The following is a 24,937-nucleotide window of genomic DNA, read 5'->3' on the forward strand; positions in this document are numbered from 1 at the left end:
AAAGAAATCATCAAAACTTTAAAACGCCATTTTAAGTTGACGTCGTTGGGAGACATCAGCCATTTCCTTAGTAGTGATACGCACCGAGAAGGGATTCTCCTTGAACCAAAAGACGTACATTCAACAAGTTTCGACACAATTTGGCATGGATCAAGCGAAGACATCCAAATATCCTCTAGATTCTGCACACATCCAGCAAAAGGAGGTGTTGAAGAAGTTGTGCAACAACCATCAATATGCCAGCCTCATCGAAAGTTTGCTGTACGTGACAGTAAATACTCGACCGGACATAGCAGTGAGCATCTCAATTCTGGGTAGATCTGTGAGTGCGCCAACATACGCCGTTTGGACTGAAGCAAAAAGAATTATCCTATATCTGAAGTACCACGAACTTTTCTTGGGAGCAAGTGAATCCAACTTGGAGCATTACGTAGATGCAGACTGGGCAAGTGATAACAAAAACCGTAAATATAGCTCCGAATACCTTTTCCTATTTGGCGGCGGTCCAATATGCTGGGGTAAAAAAACATGCATTGCACTCAGTAGTACGGAAGCAGAATTCGTGACACTTGCAGAGAGTTGCAAAGCATTACTATGGATTGATCGATTGTAGACAGATTTTTCGATGGTAATAACTAAGTCAATACTGATCCACGCAGACAATCAGTCCTGTATCAAGCAGGTGGAGTCTGGCCATTTAACAAACCAATCAAAGCACAAATACCACTTCATCTATCAACTCAAAGAAGATGGTATGATTCAGATGCAGTAGGGTCTGGTAGGGGAAGAGTGCCACGTTAAAAATTGAACGTACTATATATGCCAAATAGTGGATATTTATAGGAGTTTGTACACCGTATTGCAAATTCATAACATCGCCTTCATGTATTCGATAAAAATGGCACACCGAAAATCTTCTGTAACTTTTGAACCGTATGAGTAAAAAAACCTGAAAATTTGAGTAAATTGTATTCATCGTGTATTGTTTACATCTGTCAAGTTACATAGCTCTTCATACAGTAGTTTCAGTCATGTTGTTGAAACAAGAAATTGTCCGTGAAAAAAATGTGTACACATACAATCAAAATCCAGAGGCGTCACATCGATGGATCGCTAAAAAGCTTGGAATCGCAAATACAATTGTGTCTCGTGTGATAAGAACCTTCAATGAGCATCTGAGTGCCCAAAGGAAGGAAGGGAGTGGTCGTAAAAGTGGTCCAATGAATAGTAAAATGGCAACAGTTCAAGAACCGTCCAAACATGTCAATTCGAGATGTCGCTGAGAAGTCCAAGTCGGTTTTGTACAGAAAACCATAAAGCGTTCTGGGTTACATGTTTACAAAGTGCAAAAAGTCCCAAACCGGAATGAAAAGAAAAACATCACTGCGAAAACCCGCGCCCGGAAACTTTACACGAAGTTGCTCACCAAATCGTGTTGCATCGTGATGGAGGCTGACTTCCGTCAACTTCCTGGGTGAGAATATTTCGTTGCCAAGTCTAAGTTCGATGTCCCGGAGGATGTTCGAAAGAAGAAAATTTGCAAAGAAGTTTCTGATCTGTCAGGCGATTTGCGGATGTGGTGAAATAATCGCTCCCTTCATCACTTCCGGAACAATCAACGGTGCGATTTACACGGAAGATTGCCTTAAGAAGCGTCTCTTGCCATTCATAGGGAAGCACATAGGAAAAATTCAAGAAAATCCCATAATCGGTTTTATTTTGGTGAGTAAATATATTTGAGCCATTTTTATCGAATACACCCTTTAGTGTAAATTAAATCTCGTCAAAACTTGCTCACGATTTTTTCAAAACGTCATCTCAAATCTTTTTCGAAACTGCAATGGGGCAAGAGTGCCATCCCCTGTGGGGCAAAAGGACCATGCGTCTTAAATGGAGTGAAAGCGAAGAATGCTTGATTATGAACGTAGCCTTTAGATTATTAATAATGTTATTGTTTATTGTTATTGTTTACTCAACATGATTTGAAAATATTATTCAATACATAACAAATAAACCATTATTATTATTTATCTTTATTAGGGAGGCTTTCAGCCTTGGGCTGGTTCGCCTCCAAACCCGGAAACAAATAAACCATGTTTATCAATGAAATCTTATGAAAAGTATTTTTGGTGATATTTTATGTAAGTGGTTTTGCAAAATTTCGTGAAAACTTGCTTACACAGGGTGTCGACTACCTGGGAAAAACCTGTACAATCAGGGAATATCAGGGAATTACATTTTGGACCTGGAAAATCAGGGATTGTCAGGGAATTTCATTCAAAGCCATGACAATATTTCTTTACAACATAAACATATTAATAATCATGCCTGACTTCGCTAGTTTCAAACAACTTAATTACTCGTTGAAGTTTGAGGGTGGCTTTTTTTTTAATTTTAAATAGAGTTGCGAAGTTGTGGTTGTTCAATGCTTGATGTTACATTTTTACAAGTGGAGCAAAAGTTACTCAAATTAAAGGGTATTCGATGATTTTGAGCCTATTATAAATTCAGCTCCCACTGGGTGTTGTCACATTCCTGAGTTGAACCGAGATAAAAATTCAGTTCCGTAGAGACGCTAGACGTTGTTAGTTGTTGCAAAATTAAGCTGCTTATGGGAATGTGCGTCTCTTAATAGATGTTATACCTAATAGCGTCTGACAAAATGTAACCTTCAAGTAGATTCTGCGTCTGCTGGATCCAGCTGTGTCCAACAAAAATCAATCCCTCAAGCGCATTGGAGCGCTTTTGAGTAAATGCAAGAATGATTAAGAATTAAACTGGGCTTAGATAAGGCAAGTCATCAACTCAGTTGAATTCAATTGGCTTGAAAAGTTGAGCCTGGTTCAACTTTTTTTTTTCAATTCAAGTCAATTAAATGGCATAGGTTACACGTTCAAGTCAGTTGAATTCAACTGAGTTGATCAATTGACTTGCCTTGTCTAAACTCAGCTTTAAGAGAAGGTAATGATTTTTTTCTGAATACTTCTAGTTCTTGTTCCTTATTGTATTCTTAACAACTTGATTGGCTCAGAGAACTAACTAATTGAGAATTTAGGATAATTGTCTTGCATGGGAGGTTTTATTTATTGCTTGGAGTATCACTTTTATGATTGAATAATGATTCGAAGATACGTAGACAAGCATTGCTTTGACAGCATAGAGTGGCTGTATTAATTATTCTGGGTCTTCATTGTAAACCTGGCTAGTTCATAAAATTAGCTTCACAGTAAAGTTTTAGTATGCTAATGTTGCTGTTATTACAATTTAGATGGAATTAACATACATTATTTTGGAGATGAAAGCGTTGTTTTTACTATTTCTCACCGGAGGAATCTGCCCGCGAAGTAGCTTTTGGTTAAGCATATTATCCGGAATAATTTTCTTACGGAGCTGGGTCTCAAAATGTGCTCAAGGCGTAACAAATATAATGGGATTACAAATAAGTGTTTCATATGTGAAATGCAGTGTGACCAGTGAACCGGAAAAACCGGAAAAAGCTGGAATTTGAAGTCACCGGGAAAATCCCATGAATTAAGTTGACAAATCTACCTCGTCCTCTCTTGGAAACAATAAGATTTCAATACCCTTGGACTGGTCTAGATTTTCAGGATAACTACAGTCACTTTAAAGAACTATTAAGAGAATTTTAGAATTTTTTCCAAAGCAAATTTGAGTAGATTTTAGAATGAATTCTAGAGCTAACACCAAGGTATTTCAGATAATATTTTCTAGGTAGCTTTAGGAAAACCTCTAGGAGAGTTTTTACTAGATCTCTCAGAAGTGAAGAGGATTCCAGGATTCTTGAAAAATTCCAAGGAACGCGAATTTCGGGGGTACAATTCCAAAATAATTATGCGAAGATCCATAAGGATAGTCCAATTATAATTCCAAGCGCATTTCGAAAGGAATTTCTAAATAATGTTAATGAGAATTCCACACAATTTTCAGAAGAATTTAGAGGAGAACTCCAAGATAATTCGGAGCTAAATTTGAAAACAATTCTCGGCGGGAGAATTTCCCCTGCCAGATGATGTTGGCAGGGAAGGGGGATTGCAATTATTGCTCACAAAGGCTAATAGACCCTTTTCAATTGTTGGTCTGACGCGAATTCTACGGAGAATTTCATGCAAATTCAAAAAAATGAAGCTCGAGTAAATTCTTAGAAGGAGTTTAAAATTCGAAGAGTGGATAATTTAAATTTTTTTGGAGTGTTCTACAGAGAAACAATTTCAAGGGATTTCCAGAGAGAATTTCAAATTGATTGTAGAAGAATTCTGGAGAGATCTCTGTGAAAGGAAATTAATCTAAAGGAAAGGCTTGAGAACAATCAAATAAAAGCCTGTAACGTTTTGAGCGAAATTTTCATACACAAATTGTTAAGACTTCGAACCTGTCGCAATTCCAAATTCAAGATCCAGCAAAGGTACTGCTGTATTATAAATTACCCATTTAACCTTTGGTTTCATCGGTTTCAATTTTGTGCTATATTAAAATACATAAACCGCGGTAATTTCAACAATTCCGGGAGAAAAACGGGAAAATTGCTATTCGAGATTTGCTGGTCACCATGAAGAAGATTTGGAGATTTGGATGAATGTATGCTTCCCTAGGGTAGAATGCGGTTCCTTCCCGTTTTTGGCAACACGAGATTTCTGTCTTTTTTGCATTCTATAAAATGTATGGAACGCTTTATTTAATTTGAAATTGCACTGGACCACTCTTCATGGGTTAGAGATCCGGGTGGTCTTTCATGGAAAAATGTCCATAAAGCACTAATATATTCTGAGGAAATTTATAGCTGATGGAGTTGTGTTGCCAAAACCAATTAGGCACTGCACCTGGAATTTTTTGAAAATTACTGGAAAATCAGGGAATATCAGGGAATTTTGCTTTCTTCTTTGAGTCGACACCCTGTTGCAGAAGAGTTGCACAATGAAGCTATTTCTTTGACAGTTTTGTATAATTTTAATCATAAATGTAGGGGTGGCACTCTTGCCCCGTTTGAGGTTCGTTTTAAAAAAGGTGATTTTTGACCAATTATATAAAATATTTAACCATTCATGGTTTATAAATTAGTACAAGACACTGAAGTTGTTTGCACATTGTATACGAAATAGTCGTATCTGTCAAGGATAAGCAAATAAGGAAGTGGAATTAAATGGAAATTACTAATCCTTCTAGAGATGAACTAGCCTAAGGCTAAAAATCTCTTTAATAAAGCCTAAAAAAAACTAATCCTTCTCTCTCTATATATACAGTAGTTCTACTAAGACGCCCACATTAATCAGGATTTATTCATTATTATTATTGTTTCAATTAATCGTTAATAGTGATGCCTCAATGCAGAAATATTTGGAAATTAGAAAATCCTTATTTTATCATGTCAAATTATTAGAAATAATTTCGATTAACTTGCCCTATCTGACTCTACTGTTCAACCGAACATATGGTAGCCGGCAAGTTGACGAAGCCCTTAACCAGCGTAAAATTAACACGTGTCAGGGAAGCAGCTGGAATTTGTCAGTCGAGGAGTAGTTTTGAAAGTGGAGCGACTACAGAACTCCAGTAGGCGTTGACTGTCTTGACTAGCAGTGGGCGATCTTGGATCGAAACACAAAAGATCGATTCTTTTCGTTCGATTAATCGATTTTAGAATCGATCTCAAACACGACAAAAATCGACTGGTTCGATCCTTTTCATTCGATTTTTGTTTCGATTAAAAAAAAAATCGGTGCATTTGCATTTGCAATTTAGTATTGATTGGTTTTGTCCTCACCTTTAAACATCACTTGCCTTGAGCATGGATTCAGTGTAAGATTTGGCGGAAAAAATTTTCACTGTAGCTTGACGAGAGGTTCAAAGACGTTGAGCTGATGGATACATTTGCTGTTGCAACGCTCCTTGATCCCCGTTTCAAGACACTGTACCTGAAGTCTTCAGCTCACGCTTGAGCATTTAATGTTTTGTCTTAGAAGATATAGTACCGAAAGAGTATACGATAATATGCACACATCTGTCCCCTCACCAAAACAAACCGGACTGACTCAATTAGCTTTCTTGGGATCCCTCTCGGATGAGTTTTGGGATATCTGAATTAAGTACTTTCCGTACTAACCTACTTTTACAATCCGACCATCTAATCGTTTTGTTTCATTTGTTAATTTTTCGTTTTTTTAATCGTTCATTGAATACTAATTAAACAAATATTATAACCCTTTTAAATCACTCACCTAATCAAGAATCCTGAGCAAAAATTCCACGTGTCAAATGCAATCAAAATAGCCATTTACTATATTCTCATCATGTATGAATGTTACACTCATAACTTTTACTACGTACGTACTACAATTGGCGTTAATATGCACAAACTTTCCTATGGTCTATTACATTTGAAACATTTTTTTTTTAAATTTTGAAAAATGGATCGATTCAAAATATCGATTTAAAATGATTGATTAAATCGGCGAATCGATTATTTTCAAACAATAAATCGATTCACCAAGATCGATTCTTGGTTCAAGATCGCCCAATGCTACTTGACATGTTGCTACACTGTACACAAACATCATCCTCTGATCGAATGAAGCCTCAGACCATTCAAAACAAAACACCGACATCGCTTTTTCGAATGATAGCTGCAACCGGATGACGGTTGTTTTGAAGTCAGATGATTTTCCTCTCGAATACAGAATGAAACTTGTTATGAGAAGCGATAGGGCCTTCAGTTGAAATGCGTAATGCTCTCTGCAGAATGAATGTCATACTAAATGTAAATGCATATGGTATTGGTTCAGCCCCATAACGATGATGTAAATAATTCTATCGAACATCATTTGCTGATCTGAGCTGACAAACGAGGTGGAAGCATATGCTTCGTTATCAGAGCTGTTACGAACATAGTTAAAGGATGAAAACCAATGTTTGGCTAACTCGTGGTGGAGGAGGTTTTCTCCACCACGAAATTTTTTTGCATCCATGGAATGGCTTATTATGGGGGGGGGGGGAGGTAGCTCATCGATTCTTCCGGTTCGCCTCCTAGCATCGTGCTATAAGGTACCAGGCGATAACCAGGGTAGTTGATCGGTAGCTCGATGACGTCATTTCGTTGGCGTCTGTAATGGGAAATTCTCATAGTAGGCATTGACGATGGGACGTTGTCGAGTTGTTGAATAGCAACTATCGTGGTAACTCACCGATTAAATGTCGATCTGCCAAATTTGGAAAGACGTCTGCATTGAATTGTCTCAAATAATAATATTCCGCCCAATATATCACAAGAAATTGCGAGTAGCTGAGTGGAATGGAGATAAGTTAAGCATTGGGTACAGGACCAAGTCTCCCCTGGGTGGTGCCAAAAGATGAGCGCAATAGAATCATCAAGTTGCCATAAGGCACGGAATGAGACTATTGCATGGCTGGGTAGTCACAGTATTCCATTCGTTAGTCATTTCAGGTTTAGGTTTAGGGTGGGCGTTGGCCAGATTTGGATTTTTCAAATATAATCCTAAATAGGACCTAGATTATTTAATACACTAGTAACCTCAACCTCTGTCACAATGTTGCACTGGACGATTCGGAAGACATTGATATTTTGTATTTGAGATAAGAAAGAGATAGGATGCGGAGGGCCCGCTTAGGGGGAGCGTAACCCATGTTATGGCTTCCATTTATTAAATAGTTCAAATAGGCTGGAAATGATAGGTTCATGGTGAGAAAATGTACCATATGGTGTCCGTTAACTGAACGGATTTGAAAGATCGTTGGTTGCAGTGGCTTGCTTACTGAGCAGAAAAACGCGGTCCCAGGTCCTTTCATATTAAAAATCTATGGTAAGATCGCTTGTTTATCGTGTATTTAGCTAAACCTTTCGTTGTCGTCGGTGCCGGGTTTGAATAGTTATAACAACTTGAGTAACGGTATGATGTGATATGAGGGGCTCGGTGGCCTTAGAGCAACCGTTTTTGCTTACTGAGCAGAACATCCTGAGTCTAATCTCAAGCCCATCCACATCAAGATTCGTCAATCGTTTTATTTGTTAATATGACTACATGGTAATAACAGCAACTCGATGATTAAAAAGGAGCTCGTTTGCCTAGTAGCAAACGTTTTTGCTTACTGAGCAGAAGACCGTGGGTTCAATCCCAAGCTCCTTCGCGTTATACGATCGTTAGGACATCAATTCAGCTTATCGTTTATCAAAACGAACCCTGCTGCAAACACAACCCTATTACCCGATATCCCAGTGATTCCTCGTTGAAGTGCAGAGGAGTTCTCGGCTTCTATCAAAGCGAGTGTCACGTCAACACATTCCTACCCCTTCCTTTCTTGACCTGTGTTCGGGCGCGGCCGGCGCTGGTATTGCCAACAATCAATACGAAACTATCGATTTGAAATTGGCTCACTACTTGACTAGCCTATTGGTCCAAAGCAAATCGATTAACGTACTCCATTCTAATCAAAATTCTAGTACTACACAATGTTATCAAAACGCTATGAAAGTTTGACAGATAAAATGAGGGGTTAGTGGAATTTCCTATGTTTCGAGGGGTGAATCGATTAGCTTGGGACCGAAGATAGTACCAGAGCTGAGCCAAAAAGTAGAGCTCGTTTCTTCGGGACCTACTAGTCTTAGAGTTACCTCTATGGTATTGCCTAGTTTGAGATCACTAGTTTTTACACATTGAGGATGATTGCTAGTCCCAAGCATCGTCTATTGGTTCTCTGTGTAATTACAGCTGGTCTGGCAATAACAGAGTAGCAACCGTGGGCGGTCAATCATGCTCATGCTCATGCTCATAATGAAATGGCTTATTATGGCCATGGAATTGTAGATAATCAAATTATAAATCTAATTAAAAGCACTTGCATGTCACACTATTCTTAAATGTTTGTCCTCTAAGTACCGTATGTTTTATAGCTAATTTTCAAACGAATATCATCCTGTATTTGGATGACAGTCATATGGATGTTCATCATCTGACGACGAATTCAACCTTAAGAAAATCATCCGAAATTCGAATGCATATTGTTAAAGGGCTCGAGCAATGCAATAATCATTCGAAGTATTGCGGATGTTTTGGTTCAGTGTACATAAATAGTTGAATACATAAAATTTGTTCTACTCTTCAGTACGACTACGGCCTATTTCCCCATGATTGGTGCATTATGCCTGATAAGCATCAAACTACTACTTTATAGATATGCGAATATAGGGTCGACAAAACCCATCTTCATTGATAAACTTGTATACACCAAAAGGAAATGACAATCGCGACGATCAATTCTTACCGTAAATCACCCGAATAAGCGTCTATCATTAGTACTGGTGCTAGAAAACAATCCTATGGAAAATAAAATTCCGCTAATGTCTAAAAAGGCTGCACTCTACTTTCACGGCGATCGAAAATTTGCAACGAAAAAATGGAAGTGAATGTTGAAATACGCGTGGTTGTGTGAACTTTAAAGCGCACACTGAAAGCTGCATTGCAGGGTGAAGACGCAGCAGTATTAGTGCGGTTCTCTGAACTCTGCGATCCCTCGGTTCAGGTAGAGGATCTGACTACGCTTCTGAAGTACTCTGTTCAAGCAAACTTGCTGGTGGAGTGTTTTGCATGGTGTGTTTGTTTTTGTTTTTGGATCGATTTTTGTGTGTTTGTATTTTGTTTGAACGATCGTTTATTGACGTCAACACCAGCCGATTGTTTTCAAATTGTTATGATATCAGTAATAGGTGTTTCTTGTTTATTTTTTATTTTCATTGAGTAGTGGGTGCAATGCTGGGTGCAGTTGATCGATCTTCACGTGGAGCCGGGTTTGGCCATCGATTTCCAATTGCTCCACTGAAGATCGATGAATGCCTATGAGAGAGGGATGAAGAATGCGACTTTCAGATTTGATCAACTGAAAGCAAAATTAGAACGATAACATAATTCAAGAACCAATGGAACGAACTTAAATATGTAACTTGTTAATACTTTCTTACTACCATTTAAACTACTTTGCTGGCTTAGGTGTAATGAATTAAATAGATCAAGCATCTACAACTTGGGGGTGGTGAAAAATTGTTGAGTGTTAACTACTAGAGTGGTGGATTTGGTTAACAAAAAAACTAAGGAATATCTAATTATTTAGTAAATACTTTGGAATCTAAAAACAAATAAATACAGTTGAAAACGAATCTAAAACAATGGAGATGTCATGCTCAATGTGCTAAATTTAATATTATCTAAAAAAAACGTTTCATTTCAGCTCTAGCTAGCGAATTCCGATCAGGACAGGAAAGTTCTTCTATTCTATCAAGCTGGACTCAATTTCCATGAAGGTATTGCTATTGCCAATTCAGATTTTGATTTTTGGAACGTCCAATTTTTCTGTTACTTGGGCCAATTGGTGGCCGTGGTTGCTCTGTTTGAAGCACTAATCAGACACGCGGCCGGGATCGGGATAAACAAACCTCTCTTGGTCCCCAAAATACACACGGAAATCAAAGCACAAGAAAGTGGAGTCAACTATATAGTAGTACACGCTAGCAGCAATTACATGGATGGACGGACGGACGGTCGGTATGAAAGAAACTGTGAGGTGGGATATATATTTTGGTTAGTAGTTGGTCTTAAATTTAGATTCTATTCTAGAGAGGATGACAGTAGTATAAGAGAAAGAGATAGAACGAACGGGCGAGTAGGTTTTTGCGAGAGAGCAAAATAGAGAAATCGATATGAATTCCATCGAGCTTGACAAGAGTACATCGAAAACGTTCGGGTAAAGAAAATAAATAGAGAACGAAAATTCAAACATGACAAAAGATAGAAACCAAACACCAAACCAAACCTATCAAATACATTGTTTGTTGTTTTTTTTTTACAAAACTACTGCAAATGTTGTGTATCGTGACAATATCATCGTGTTCGGTGTATCCATTTGACATCCATCAGTGTTGCCAGTTGTGCATCACAAAATTCGATCTAATCAAGTGTAGTTGATATTGTCACAAAATGATACAGGAAAAAGAGGGTGGTGTACAGTTTCTAACATCGATACCATTGTGGAGAGTTTGGGCAAAAACAAGAATCTTTGTATACAATGTAGTTTCTAGTAGATTTTACACACATGTACATTACGTAACATTGAAAAGAATGCTTCACAAAAATCAAAATCAAATAAAGTAATTTACCACAGCAAAATGAAAATCGATGAAGTGACAGGATGATCTCTGAAACCATTGAGAATGGAAAAAAATACGCTCGTTACAACCAAATCAAATGAAACTAAAACTAACACAACAAAATTGTTCGCGTGACATGGGGAAATCACCGCAGCGAACACACGATTGATGGTTCGAACATATGGACTTCGAACCGCACGTGAGGCGTTAATGGATCGACAATGTATGGGCTAATGATGATGATGATGATGATAATGGTGGTACATGAAATGATGACCATATGTGTTTTTTGTTTTCTTCTTATTTTTTTTTGGTGTTGAATCGATTTGTGGATTGCTCAGAATCCTAGCAGCGTGGCATTGAAATTACCTCCATGATCACTAGCTCTACTATGCCGACCAGCAGCTTGCTCGATGATATCGTTTAACACCATCACGTCTAAAAATGAAGAATGAAAAGGGGTTATCATTTGTCGCGAATGGATATTTAACGAGGACAACAGTTACCTTTCATATCTACTACGGTTTGTGTTTGAGAGGGCTCGATGAAAGGATTGTCGTTGTGTTTTATTTTGCCAGCTTCGTCTGTACAGTCTTGTGACATATCCTGGAAAAGGTGAAGGAAAGTTGTTAGTTAGTTAGCTGAGAAATTTTCGACCTTCGATCAATAAGCCGATGGAAATGGTTGCTGCGTTTGTTGGCTATCAGATGTCTTCTTCTTCTTATTATTATTCACATTTCAAGCTTATTGCTTAGCGCATATTAGCTTATTGCGTGCTCTCAACTTAGTGTTCTACTAAATGCACTTCCACAGTTTATTAATTGAGAGATTTCGAAGCCAATACCAATGCATGAATTTGTATATTGTGTGGCAAGGCAAGCACAATGATACTCCATGCCCAGGGAAGTCGAGCAAATTTCCAACCCGAAAGATTCCCTCGACCGGACCGGGAATCGAACCCGCCGCCTCCGGCTTGGTAATACCATAGAGATAACTCTAAGACCAGAAGGTCCCGAAGAAACGAGCTCAACTTTTTGGCTTAGCTCTGGTACTCTCTTCGGTCCCAAGCTAATCGATTCACCCCTCGAAACATAGGAAAAACCAATAACCCCTCATTTTATCTGTCAAACTTTCATAGCGAATCAAAACAAACATTGTGTAGTACTAGAATTTCGACTAGAATAGGGTACGTTAATCGTTTGCTTGGGACAAATAGGCTACTAAAGTGGTGAGCCAATTTAAAATCGTTAGTTTCGTATTGATTGTTGGTAATACCAACAATCAATATTAAACTATCGATTTGAAATTGGCTCACTACTTGACTAGCCTATTGGTCCCAAGCAAATTGATTAACGTACCCCATTCTAGTCAAAATTCTAGTACTACACAACGTTTGTTTTGATTCGCTATGAAAGTTTGACAGATAAAATGAGGGGTTAGTGAAATTTCCTATGTTTCGAGGGGTGAATCGATTAGCTTGGGACCGAAGATAGTACCAGAGCTGAGCCTAGACTAGATTGGGGTACGTTAATCGTTTGCTTGGGACCAATAGGCTAGTCAAGTAATGAACCAATTTAAAATCGTTAGCTTCGTATTGATCGTTGGTAATACCATAGAGGTAACTCTAAGACCACTGGGTCCCGAAGAAAATCATTATTATTTTTGGCTCACTTAGTACCAGAACAACGGTCCAAAGCAGTGGCAAGCTATTTCACTCTCCCCTGCATGTTCTGCATGAATCCACACACCCCTGATGTTATCTGTCAAACTTTCATAGCGAATCAAAACAAACATAGTGTAGTAATAGAATTTCAACTAGAATAGGGTACGTTAATCGTTTGCTTCGGACCAATAGGCTACTAACAACAATCAATACGAAACTAACGATTTTAAATTGGCTCACCACTTTAGTAGCCTATTGGTCCCAAGCAAACGATTAACGTACCCTATTCTAGTCGAAATTCTATTACTACACTATGTTTGTTTTGATTCGCTATGAAAGTTTGACAGATAACATCAGGGGTGTGTGGATTCATGCAGAACATGCAGGGGTGAGTGAAATAGCTTGGGACTGCTTGGGACCGTTGTTCTGGTACTGAGTGAGCCAAAAATAATAATGATTTTCTTCGGGACCCAGTGGTCTTAGAGTTACCTCTATGGTAATACCGTGCCTTTACTGACTAGGCTATCAGATGCCACTACTGTTGTTTGTGGTGGTATCTGTTAGAAATTACGCACAAACTGCTTTCCGTTAGTTGTTAACAGTCAACAATCCTAGAAATCCGTTTCACATACTTCTAGATAGAGCTGAAACTAGGGCGTAACAGCCTTTGTAAACAACGACTTCTCTCGATGATTTCTAGGAATTCAAGAAACGCCTACATAAAGCAACATATCCATCGAGTAGGGGAAGTCTTCCTTCATCGAGTAGGGGAAGTCTAATTCCAGCTCTAGACTTGAAGTACCTGACACTGCAAAGCATGGCTGGTATCTATGTATGCAATTCACCCCCCGAGTATCTAGACAGAAAATCTTAGTTTCACGTAGGGTTTTTGATCTAATTTCCGTCGTACTAAGTACAACCCATGCTTTATCTCTCTTTTCTGAACGAGTTTAAATAAAAAGGGGAATATTTCTGTCAAATACGACTTCTAAATTTATTCACCTTTCCATACGTACCATTAGATTTGATAAAGAGTCACAAATTATTGAGATATTGCTTGAAATCTAATACTGCTTCTTGATTCTAAATTCGTCCTACGAGTTTCAATTCCGTCCAAACGCATTGAAACGCCATTAGATTTTCTTCGTCCTACGGATAAACATAGAAAAAGGGGATTCGCTAGGAGCGCTTCTTTTGTTTTGAGAACAATGAGCGTAAATATTCATACAATGCGATCTACCAGGTTTCATGTTGTAGCTAATGAACTAACGCATCGGAACAAACCTATTATTGATTTGTGCACGGTGAAACCATTGATATTATTGATCTTTTCTGATCGATAGAACGGAAATGGGCGATTACGACGAAGTAGCGCTCTACCCTACCCACTTACAAATTGTAGATGTCTCCACCGTACGTAAACAATGGGTTCAGCCATCGTTGGTGGCACAACTTTTTTCACATCAGAAAACATGTTGTTGTTTCACTTCATGTGGACGTCGAAAGCAGGTCAAGAATAAATTTTGAGTGAGACGTATTACTGATGTTGCATTATTTTCCTCATATCTTGGAATTTAATCGATTTGATGAAATCAAAATTCATTATTTGGTCTGGTTTGGTTAATTCCTCGGGGGCATCTGGGACATGCCCGGAACTGACCAATGTGATCCACGGCGCTCGAAATGGCCACAATTGAATTGGTTAACATATTTTGAAGTAATTTGTTTTGTAACATGATAGGTTTTATTCCATACCGGTCAAATTTAGTATCATGGCTCACATTCCCCAAAACATGTTCCTGCCACATTTCCAGCACTAGTTGACCGATTCTGAATTTGTTCATTAAAGCTCTATGGACGAGGCTATAGGATCATGATACTTTTCATTTGGTGGTTGTTGCTTGCAATTCGCATTAGTTATTACCGATAAATACGACTTAACTCCAAAAATGCATGTTTATCGGAAATAGCTGACCGATTCTAAATTTGATCAACATCATTCAATGTGACCATAATACTTTTTGTTAGCTGGTTGCTTCGTTTAGATCGCGAATTTCGCGATTTTCGGGTCTTGTTCCGTCCATATCTCCGAGACCAGTTCTTCGATTGAAAATCTATTAATCAACACCCGTATTAACAATAACCATAAGAAGCGCCTAACCACCAATTCGGATTATCATACTAACTATATGTGGTATGGTCGTACCATCTATGATATCGTTAGTGAATGGTACATGTTTATTGGGGCATTCTATAGAATCATGGTACCTTTCATTTGATGGCTGTTGCGTTCAATTCGGTAGAGTGGTTGCCGAGAAATTCATTTAAGAAAAATATGTTACGCGCTCTCACAGATAGGCATTTTCCGATCCCGTTATGTTGAGTCGATTGGATAACTATGAGAAAAATATCAATGTTTTTACAAAAACAAAACTCAAAAACGTTTAAAAAAGAGTTGATCAAAAATAAGACCAATTGTAAATTTACTCCACCATTATTCGATTTGACAGAAGAGTACCAGAATTTTCGGGGTACATTGACTTTATACTGGTGCTGTCAAATAGCTCCCGGGGTGATGCAATTAGATTCACATTCAAAGTCCCTCCTTTTTTCAAACTTTCTAAGCCCCACTCCTACCAGGATTTCCCGCTGTTTTTATGAGCGGGGCAGGGCTTAGAAAGTATATTTTGTGTCGAGCAGTGATGATAAAAATCATTTCTTCTACACTAAACTTAGTTGAAAATGAAGACAACCTTATCAGATGAATTTGAATTTTCTTGATCAGGGCAACCTCTGAGTATCGAAGTCAACATGTGTTTTTCTTCATTCGTAGCTGGATGTTCATTATCTCCTCTGTTGTTATCAATATTAATATTCGTCTTCATCTTGGTGGGGATGTTTTGAGGATTAAAAACAAAATGATTATTTTCATTTTACACAAATATAGCGCTGAAGAACGTGTCGTGTTGGTTTTACACACAGATTGATGGAAAATAATTGATAATAATATTGAGGTTTTAGGCTCTGGGATCGACAATATTCAAAATAATCATTTTTCCCAAAATGAATTTGATTAACGTTTGCATTTAAAAAAAATTGACAAAAGATGTCGATTTTTCATAGATTTACCTTCACCCGCACTGACGAAACTACCCATACAGCATCAATCATAGTAACCCATGTGTCAGCAGACAGCTCTATCAGTCGAACTCTAACCGTGATGGCAAAAACAGTGAAGCAACTCCGTTCAGAAGTGTGCGCGTTCAAAGAACGGCACCCCGCCGCGTTGAAAACGGACATCGTGCTGCACTTTGTGGATGCCGGATACGCCCGTTCCGGCATCTACAGCATCTTGGCACTATTAGACAACAATCAGAGCATCGAAAGAAAGCCCGGTTCCAGACGGCCGACGACCCTGAGCGACAAGAAGCTCCAAAGGATGTTGAAGAGGAAGACCGAGGGAAAAGTGGCACATCGCTGCGTGCGCTTGGCCGGGAGATCGGTGCAACCGGCCAAACAGTGAAAAAGTACCTGGCGAACATGAACATACATGAAGGGCAGCGGAAGTAACGTCCACTGGTTTCGGAGCTGCAGGCAATGACGCAGCGGCAGCGGCAGCGGCTGAATAAGATGGTCAACTCGTTTTTCCCGGCGAATCGCGACGTGGCGGTGGTGATGGACGACGAGACCTATTTCACCCTGGATGGCAACGACTGGCAGGGCACTTCGTATTTTACTTCCCCCACGAAGGAAGTGAGCTCCGAGGTGAAGTTCATTTCACACACCAAGTTCCCCAAGAAGGTGCTGCTGTGGCTGACAATCAGCGAGAAGGGGATGTCAAAGCCGCTCTTCTTTCGCTCCGGACTGGCCGTGAACGGGGAAATTTATAGTACGAAATGCCTGCCGGAAGTTGCGTCGTTCATCAAGAAATACCATAAAGGCGAAGACGCGGTGGCGTCGGCCCACTACTTTAAGCGATCGTTGGAGGAGATGTAGCGGCTGAATATCGATGTGGTACCCAAGTCGGCGAACCCGCCCAACGTCCCCCAGCTGTGTCCCATTGAGAATTTCTGGGCCAACCTGTAGCGTAAGATCTACTCCAAAAATTTTGTCGCGAAAACTGAGGAGGAATTGATACATGCCTACATGCATGTTTTCGTCAGCCATGGCGAATGTTCCGGTAACTGCCGGAAGGAGGCTCGCAAGGGCGTAGAATTTTTTGCAAGTAAGCTTAAATAATTATCTTCCATGGGAAATTTATCAAAATAAATTATCTGTCTTAGCTTTATATAAAACAGCAAAAAAAGGGTTATCTTCCATTTAATTCGACTTAATAAATTTAGGTATCCATGACAGATACGTATTTCGACTACAATGTGCAGTCTTCATCAGTGTCATTCCCACTAAAGAACTACGTAATCAATAAGAAACTAGCGATTTTAAATTGGCTCACTACTTGACTAGCCTATTGGTCCCAAGCAAATCGATTAACGTATCCCATTCTAGTCGAAATTCTACTACTACACAGTATTTGTTTTGATTCGCCATGAAAGTTTGACAGATAAAATCGAGGATAAAATGAGGGGTTAGTGGATTTTCCTATGTTTCGAGGGGTGAATCGATTAGCTTGGGACCGAAGAGAGTACCAGAGCTGAGCCAACAAGTTGAGCACATTATTTCGGGACCTTCTAGTCTTAGAGTTCCCTCTATGGTAGCAAGGTCAGCCGAGAAATGAACCCATCGCAGGAAAAAAAGGCAGTACGAGGAACGCGTTATTGCTGAGGCGCAAGAAAGTATGGAGCAGAATGATATGCGAAGGTTTTACGCAACTGTCAATGGCGTGAGGAGTAAGACAGCGCCGTCTTCCGCCATGTGCTATGACCGTGAAGGTAATCTGCTGACATATAAAGGGTGTCCACGATGAAATTGCCACACACAAAATTGATTCGCAAAATTCGAGTTTTCATCCGATTGCCATCAAATTTTCAGGGATTGAGAAATAACTATTAAACTTCATTTTACCATTTTACTCGTATTTTATTTACAGTCCATGCGCAAATGCCCGCACCTTGGCCTTAACCCCGGCCATAAGATTCTGCACAACCTGTGAATCAACCGTTTTTTGCATGTAAACCCATACTTTCTTCAGTTCCTCGACTGTCTTCACTACCTTAGGTCGTTTAAGAAGGTGCTGCTTCATAATCGCCCAGTACCTCTCGATGGGGTGGAGCTCCGGAGTGTTGGGAGGGTTGAACATTTTCGGCACGAAATTGACCTTATTGTCCGCATACCACTTCAGCACGTCCTTGGAGTAGTGGCATGAGGCCATTGTTGGGACGTTGTGGGCCTTCAGGAGAGGAAGCAGCCGCTTCTGGAGGCACTCTTTTATGTTCGTTCATTGTGTCCTGGGTCACGAAAGGTGCACTCCGCTTCCCGCACGTGCAGATGGCTTGCCAAACCAGGAATTTCTTCGCAAATTTGGACATCTTCTGAGTGCGGACATGCTCCGGAACGCTGAACTTATCCTTGGCCGTGAAAAACAGGTTGCCGGGGATCTGTTTGAAGTCGGCCTTCACATATGTTTCGTCGTCCATGATGCAGCATTCAACTTTCGTCAGCATGTTGAGGTACAACTTCCTGGCACGGGTTTTGGCGGACTTGTTCTGCTTCTCGTCGCGATTAGGGGCCTTTTGTACCTTGAACGTTCGAAGCCCAGCCTTAGTTTTGGCCTTCTGGACAAAACTTCGGCTTAGGTGCAGCTTCTTAGCCACATCCCTAACGGAGGCGTTCGGATTTCGGTTGAAGGCCTCAACTACGCGGTTGTGATTTTTGGTGTTGTACGGAATACTTTTTCCTTCACTTCTGGGCTTCCGATCGGTGGTCAACCGTTCCTCGAACCGCTTAATCACTCGCGACACCGTGGAATTCGCGATTCCCAACGTTTTAGCGATGGAACGATGCGAGAGATCCTTGTTCTCGTGATGAATGCGCAAGATTTTATCACGCACGAGCTGTTCTTTCGACTCCATTTCCGCGAGTTTTGATCACAGGACTTTAAAACTTGCAGGATGTAAATAATGCACTATGAACTAAATCCACCCAAATTTTCATTAAATTCTACCCAACGCTTAAAAAGTTAGAGCAATTTCATAGTGTGGCAATTTCATCGTGGACACCCTTTAAAACGATGGTGGCTGCCAGGTGGAAGGAGTACTTCGAGACGTTGCTGAACGGAGAGAATGAGAGAGCATCTACAAACAGAACACACATCGACGACGATGGTCAAGCTGTGGTGAAAAAGGCGATACGAGAGCTGAAAAACAGTAAGGCTGCGGGGAAGGACGAGCTCCCGGCCGAACTTCTCAAACACGGAAGTGAGCAGCTGCACCAGATGATCCACCGTATACTGCTCAAGATATGGGGGGAGGAAGAATTGCCCGCTAGTTGGTTGGATGGTCTCGTTTGTCCCCTCTACAAAAAGGGACACAGACTGGAGTGCGCCAATTACAGAGGAATCACGCTTCTGAATTCGGCGTACAAAATATTATCACGTGTTCTGTTCAACAGATTGAGACCGCTTGAGGAATCCTTCGTCGGTGAATACCAGGCTGGTTTTCGTGAGGGTCGATCAACGACGGATCAAATGTTTACCCTGCGTCAAACCTTTGAGAAGTTCCGGCAATACAACTTGCAGACTCATCATCTGTTCATAGATTTCAAGGCAGCGTACGATTCAGTAAAGAGAAACGAGCTATGGCAGATAATGCAAGAAAACGGTTTTCCGACGAAACTAATTAGGCTGATTCGTGCAACGCTGGATGGTTCAAAATCATGTGTACGGGTTGCAGACGAGATTTTGGCCTCGTTCGTGACCTTAGATGGGTTGAAGCAGGGAGATGCTCTTTCGAACTTGCTATTCAACATCGCCCTCGGAGGAGCTATTAGAAGAGCTGGCGTGCCGAGGAACGGTACCATCACCACGAAGTCGCACATGCTCCTTGGTTTTGCGGACGACATCGACATCATCGGAATCGACCGCAGAGCAGTGGAAGAGGCGTTCGCGCCTTTTAAGAGGGAGACAGCGAGGATTGGTCTCACGATAAATTCTACCAAAACGAAGTACATGGTCGCCGGTAGAAAGCGTGGGAGCAATAGTGGGTTGGTAGTGAAGTGGTGCTAGATGGCGAAAAATTTGTAGTTGTGGACGAATTTGTTTATCTTGGTACTTTAGTGACGTGCGATAATGATGTTACCCGCGAGGTGAAAAGGCGTATTGCAGCCGCGAACAGGGCTTTCTACGGGTTGCGTAGCCAGCTGAAGTCCCGCAGCTTGCGTAAGAAAACGAAATTCGCGCTGTACAAGACGTTGATTCTGCCGGTAGCCCTTTATGGCCACGAATCGTGGGCATTGAAAGAGGCCGATCGGTAAGCTTTCGGTGTCTTCGAGCGTAAAGTGCTGCGAACAGGACTCGGCGGAAAGCTGGAAAATGGCATCTGGCGGCGTCGCATGAATCACGAGTAGTACCAAGTATATAATGGCATGGATATTCTGAAGCTTATAAAACACGGCAGGCTACAGTGGGCTGGGCATGTGGCACGAATGCCGGAAGAGCGTCAAGCGAAGTCAGTATTCAGCAGGGAACCCGGAAGAGGACGTCGGCTTCGGGGTAGGCCACGCACGCGTTGGATTTGTGCAGTTGAGGAGGACATTAGGTCCTTGAACGTCCAAGGCGACTGGAAGCGATTGGCTCAGGACCGAGACCAATGGAGACGGTTACTTCGTTCGGCGCGGATTTGAACTCAACGAGTCGTCGCCCATCAGGTACTCAGGTAGGTACACTGGAACCTCCATTTACGAACCAAACCGGCGTGGTGGTTCGTAAATCGAACCAGACGTCACAAAAACTCATTATTTGGGATTTATTTCATAAAAAAAGTTTTTTGAAAATATTATCAAGTACCCCACAATATCGGTATTTTTTGTATCGGGGTGACGTGTACGGACTGGGGCCGTATTGAAATTTAAGATGGTGGCTTCCGGTTAGAGAAAAACTGGGAAATACTGCCAAATTACCCATAGTATGAGTATTTTTTAATCTTGGTAGGGGCCGGAAAACCATGTCTGACGCCTTTTTAAAATTCAAGATGGCGGCTTCCGGGTGGAGCTTTGGGAATTCTGTCAAATTCCCCTCAATATTGGTATTTTTTGGAGTCTTGATGACGTGTAGGGACCGGAAATCGATATCTGAGATCATTTTAAAATTCAGTATGGCGGCTTCCGGTTCGAGAAAAACTTGGAAATTCTGTCAAATTCCTCACAATATGGGTATTTTAGGAATCATGGTAACGTGTAGGAACTTGAAACTCATGTTTGACACCATTTGAAATTCAATATGCCAGCTTCCGGTTAGAGAAAAACTTGGAAATACTGCAAAATTATCCACAATATTGGTATATTTGGAACCGGGGTGACGGGTACGGACCGGACATCAATGTCTGACGACTTTTTGAAATTCAACATGGCGGCTTCCGATTAGAGGAAAACAGCCAAATTACTCACAATATGGGTATTTTTGGAATCTTGGTGACGTGTAGGGACCGAAAATAGATGTCTGACGTCTTTTTTAAATTCAATATGGCGGCTTCCGGTTGGGGAAAAGCTTGGAAATTTTGTCAAATATCCCACAATATTGGTACTTTTAGAGTCGGGGTGACGAGTAAGGGCCTGAAATCAATGTCTGCGGCCATTGTGAAATTTAAGATGGCGGCTTCCGGTCGGAGAAAAACTTGAAAATTATGTCAAATACCTCTCAATATGGGAATTTTTGGAATATTTTAGAAGTGTGAGGACTGAAAACCCATGTCTGACACCATTTTGAATTCAATATACCAGCTTCAGGTTAGAGAAAAGCTGGGAAATACTACCAAATTACCCACAATATGGATATTTTTGGAGTCAGGGTGACGTCCTAGGACCGGAAATCGATGTCTGAGGCCATTTTGAAATTCAATTCTGTCAAATACCCCTCAATATGGATATTTTTGGAATCTTGAAGACGTGTAGGAACTGGAAATCGATGTCTGAAGATGTTTTGAAATTCAAGATGGCGGCTTCCGGTGCGAGAAAAACTTGGAAACTCTGTCAAATTACCCACAATATTGGGTATTTTTGGAATCTTGGTGTCGTGTAGGGTCCGAAAAACCATGTCTGACGCTATTTTGAAATTCAAGATGGCGTCTTCCGGTTGGAGAAAAACTTTAGAAATTCTGTCAAATTCCCCTCAATATGGGTATTTTTGGAATCTTGTTGTCGTGTAGGGTCCGAAAAACCATGTCTGACGCTATTTTGAAATTCAAGATGGCGGCTTCCGGTTGGAGAAAAACTTTAGAAATTCTGTCAAATTCCCCTCAATATGGGTATTTTTGGAATCTTGGTGACGTGTAGGGACTGGAAATCGATGTCTGAAGTCTTTTTGAAATTCAATATGGTGGCTTCCGGTGCGAGAAAAACTTGGAAATTCTGTCAAATACCCCTCAACATGGGTATTTTTGCAATTTTGGTGACGTGTAGGGATCGGAAATCCATGTCTGAAGCCCAGATCGTCAAACAGCTGGCTTTGTACATTGCTATCAATGTGCTCGTCGAAGCTCTCTCCATGACCATCCATCAAGTAGACGAAAGAAGTGAAAAGCAACTGGTGAATGTCGTCTTCGGTTGTGATCCATCACCGATCTGGTCATTCCCGACAAACACGACACTCATCTGTGCTCGTTTTGAAGCAGTTGCTGCTTTGCTTACTTATGTGAGTGTGTTGGTGAGTGAGCCCAACAGCTTCCGTTTAATTTTGCCTTCTTTGTTCGGACAGTCGTGCCTGCCGAGACGAACTTGGAATGCGTAGACATTGTTTTCATTTTCTTCTGTCGTTTCACTTTTTCTCATGCTCGTACTGCAGAAGTCTTCACTGTTTTCGTTGTGCTTTTCATCATCAGCAGCGAGTGTAACGTTTTCCTTGTGAGCAGTCAGTGACCATTACTGGTGATTGTTGTTTGCCATGGCTCTACCTCTCACTGCGTGACAAAACGTTCTGTCAGAGAAAGTCGGCTGATACGTAGACGAGTGTCACGTGAGTGTCATAATATTTTGCATCACTGCTGAAGCCTTTTTGGAATTGAAGATGGCGGCTTCTGGTTAAAGAAAAACTTGGAAATTCGGTCAAGTACCCCTCAATTTTTGGAATCCGGGTGACGTGTAGGGACCGGAAAACCATGTCTGACGTCCTTCTGAAACTCAATATGGCGGCTTCCGGTTAGTGAAAAACTGTGAAATACTGCCAAATTACCCACAATTTTGTTATTTTTGGAATCTTGGTGACGTGTTGTACCGGATATCGATGTCTGACGGCATTTTGACATTTTGGTTAGCGACTTTGCAGTAAATTTTAATTGTTTATGAGAATATTTGAGGAAACTCAGCAATGATTAATGCCAAACTAAATGAAGAAATTAATTTTTGAACCTGAAAACTCATCGGAGATTTTTGCGACGTTGAATTTTGCAAGGCAAGACTCTCATAAAGATCACATATGTACGTTGTGGACTAAACATTATTTCCTGAAAATTCAAAATCACTTGGTGTAATAGTTAAAAAAAAAGAAGCTGCAGCTGTTTATGTGTGTACAATTTTTTCTAGAGAATACACCCTTTAACATAGAGGAACAAATATTGCAAATACTTACAAAGTCTCGTTGCCCCTTGTGGTTGCTGTCCACGTAGGACATGTTCGGCCCCATGTTCGCCGGCGGCACGATCGAGTGATTGGTGTTGCGCGCTGATCGGTTCCGCAGGCGGCTCTCCTTCGTCATGCCGCCGAGCAGATCACCGTGGGATGTGTACGAGATGCGAGATTGATGCGATGTGTAGGATGAATGTCGCGAACCTTTAGGTGCAACAGATTTCGGTTAGTACCGAGGGTTAAGACATTTCTTTCAAACTTGGTGAATTAGTGACAAGCATTTTAGGTGTGCAAAATCGAACGGAACTGAACTGGTTATGATTTGGAGATTTTGATTTCTTGTAATCAGAGCAGAATGTTTTTTTTTTTCAAATAAAAAGAAGAAGCACGGCATCGAACCGAAACAAAATGATGAAACAGTCAATATGTTGTTCAATTGGGTTGGAAAAATAGAACGAAAATGGAATATGGATGATCGAAATCATGCAGAAAGTAATCCACGAACCAAAACTTGTGTTGTGTGTTTTTTTTTTGTTGAAAGCTATCAAAACTTAGTATAAGTATGGACACTATAAAAAATATAAAATGTATTAATTCTGTATTTTCGAGTATCTGTTTGAGCAATGATGTTAAAATTAGAGAGAAAAAGTCGAACGATGCTGGTAACTAGTAACGTTTGAGGGGACAAAAGGGAAAGAATAGAGATTGAATTTTGAATAGAGTTGAATGAGATTACGTGGCATATATAGAGAGAGAGAGAGAGATAGAAAGACAGAGTGAGAGTATCGCTATTGGCAATTCGAGAATTGAGAGACAGGTAAGGAGATGAGCTGAGCAGAGATAGAGAATTTAGAGCGTTTTTTTTTCGAAAGTTTAATGAAAGCAGCCATCTTTCGGAAAGAGCAATCGTATCTTTCTCTTTTGACGCAAAAATTTCGAAACGTAACAAATGTTTGAACATGGAAGATAAACTCTGATTCCGGAATTGGATTCGGTTTTTTTTTGGATTTTACTTTTTTATAGTGTACCTAAATTAGCATAGTATACTGGAACGATGATTGCACCATTTTCCTCCGACATCGGTGTGACCGCGTTCGAGTCATCGGCGTATGGCAAATGTTCTTGTGCATCGAGATATGTTGAGAGTACCAATGGTTTTCTATCGCTACCAGGTACGCCCACGAAACGTCCTCTACCGTTACGTATCGTAAACTGTGGTGGTGGTGGTGGTTGTTGTCGTTTCGGTGATTTCGGTTGGTCGATGATTCCAGGTCGAGTGTGTGTGTGTGTGGTTTGGAAATAGACACAAAGCAACACACAGGTGTGATGAGAGAGAAGAAAACGAGAAAGACGAAAAAGAAGAAAACGTATAAATCGTT

The 24,937-nt window shown here is 40.5% G+C and overlaps 1 protein-coding gene across 50 annotated transcripts in view; it reads right to left on the minus strand.

The window, feature by feature from the left end:
- para (paralytic) overlaps positions 1 to 24,937 on the minus strand; it is a 382,611-nt gene that overhangs the window by 90,906 nt on the left and 266,768 nt on the right. For 46 of the 50 annotated variants that reach the window (XM_065226528.1, XM_065226876.1, XM_065226868.1 and 43 more), the window contains 4 exons: positions 24,587 to 24,770; positions 23,563 to 23,762; positions 11,671 to 11,770; positions 11,534 to 11,602 (listed from right to left, as the gene is read on the minus strand). In XM_065226528.1, coding sequence (XP_065082600.1) covers positions 11,534 to 11,602; positions 11,671 to 11,770; positions 23,563 to 23,762; positions 24,587 to 24,770 — 553 coding nt within the window. The remainder of the gene's footprint in view (positions 1 to 11,533; positions 11,603 to 11,670; positions 11,771 to 23,562; positions 23,763 to 24,586; positions 24,771 to 24,937) is intronic. The other 4 variants (XM_065226779.1, XM_065226806.1, XM_065226654.1 and 1 more) reach the window with 1 other exon arrangement.

Source organism: Ochlerotatus camptorhynchus, unplaced genomic scaffold (assembly GCF_037179485.1).
Source record: "Ochlerotatus camptorhynchus isolate MF236.1 unplaced genomic scaffold, CSIRO-AGI_Acam_v1.1 ptg000022l, whole genome shotgun sequence".
Lineage (NCBI taxonomy): Eukaryota > Metazoa > Arthropoda > Insecta > Diptera > Culicidae > Ochlerotatus > Ochlerotatus camptorhynchus.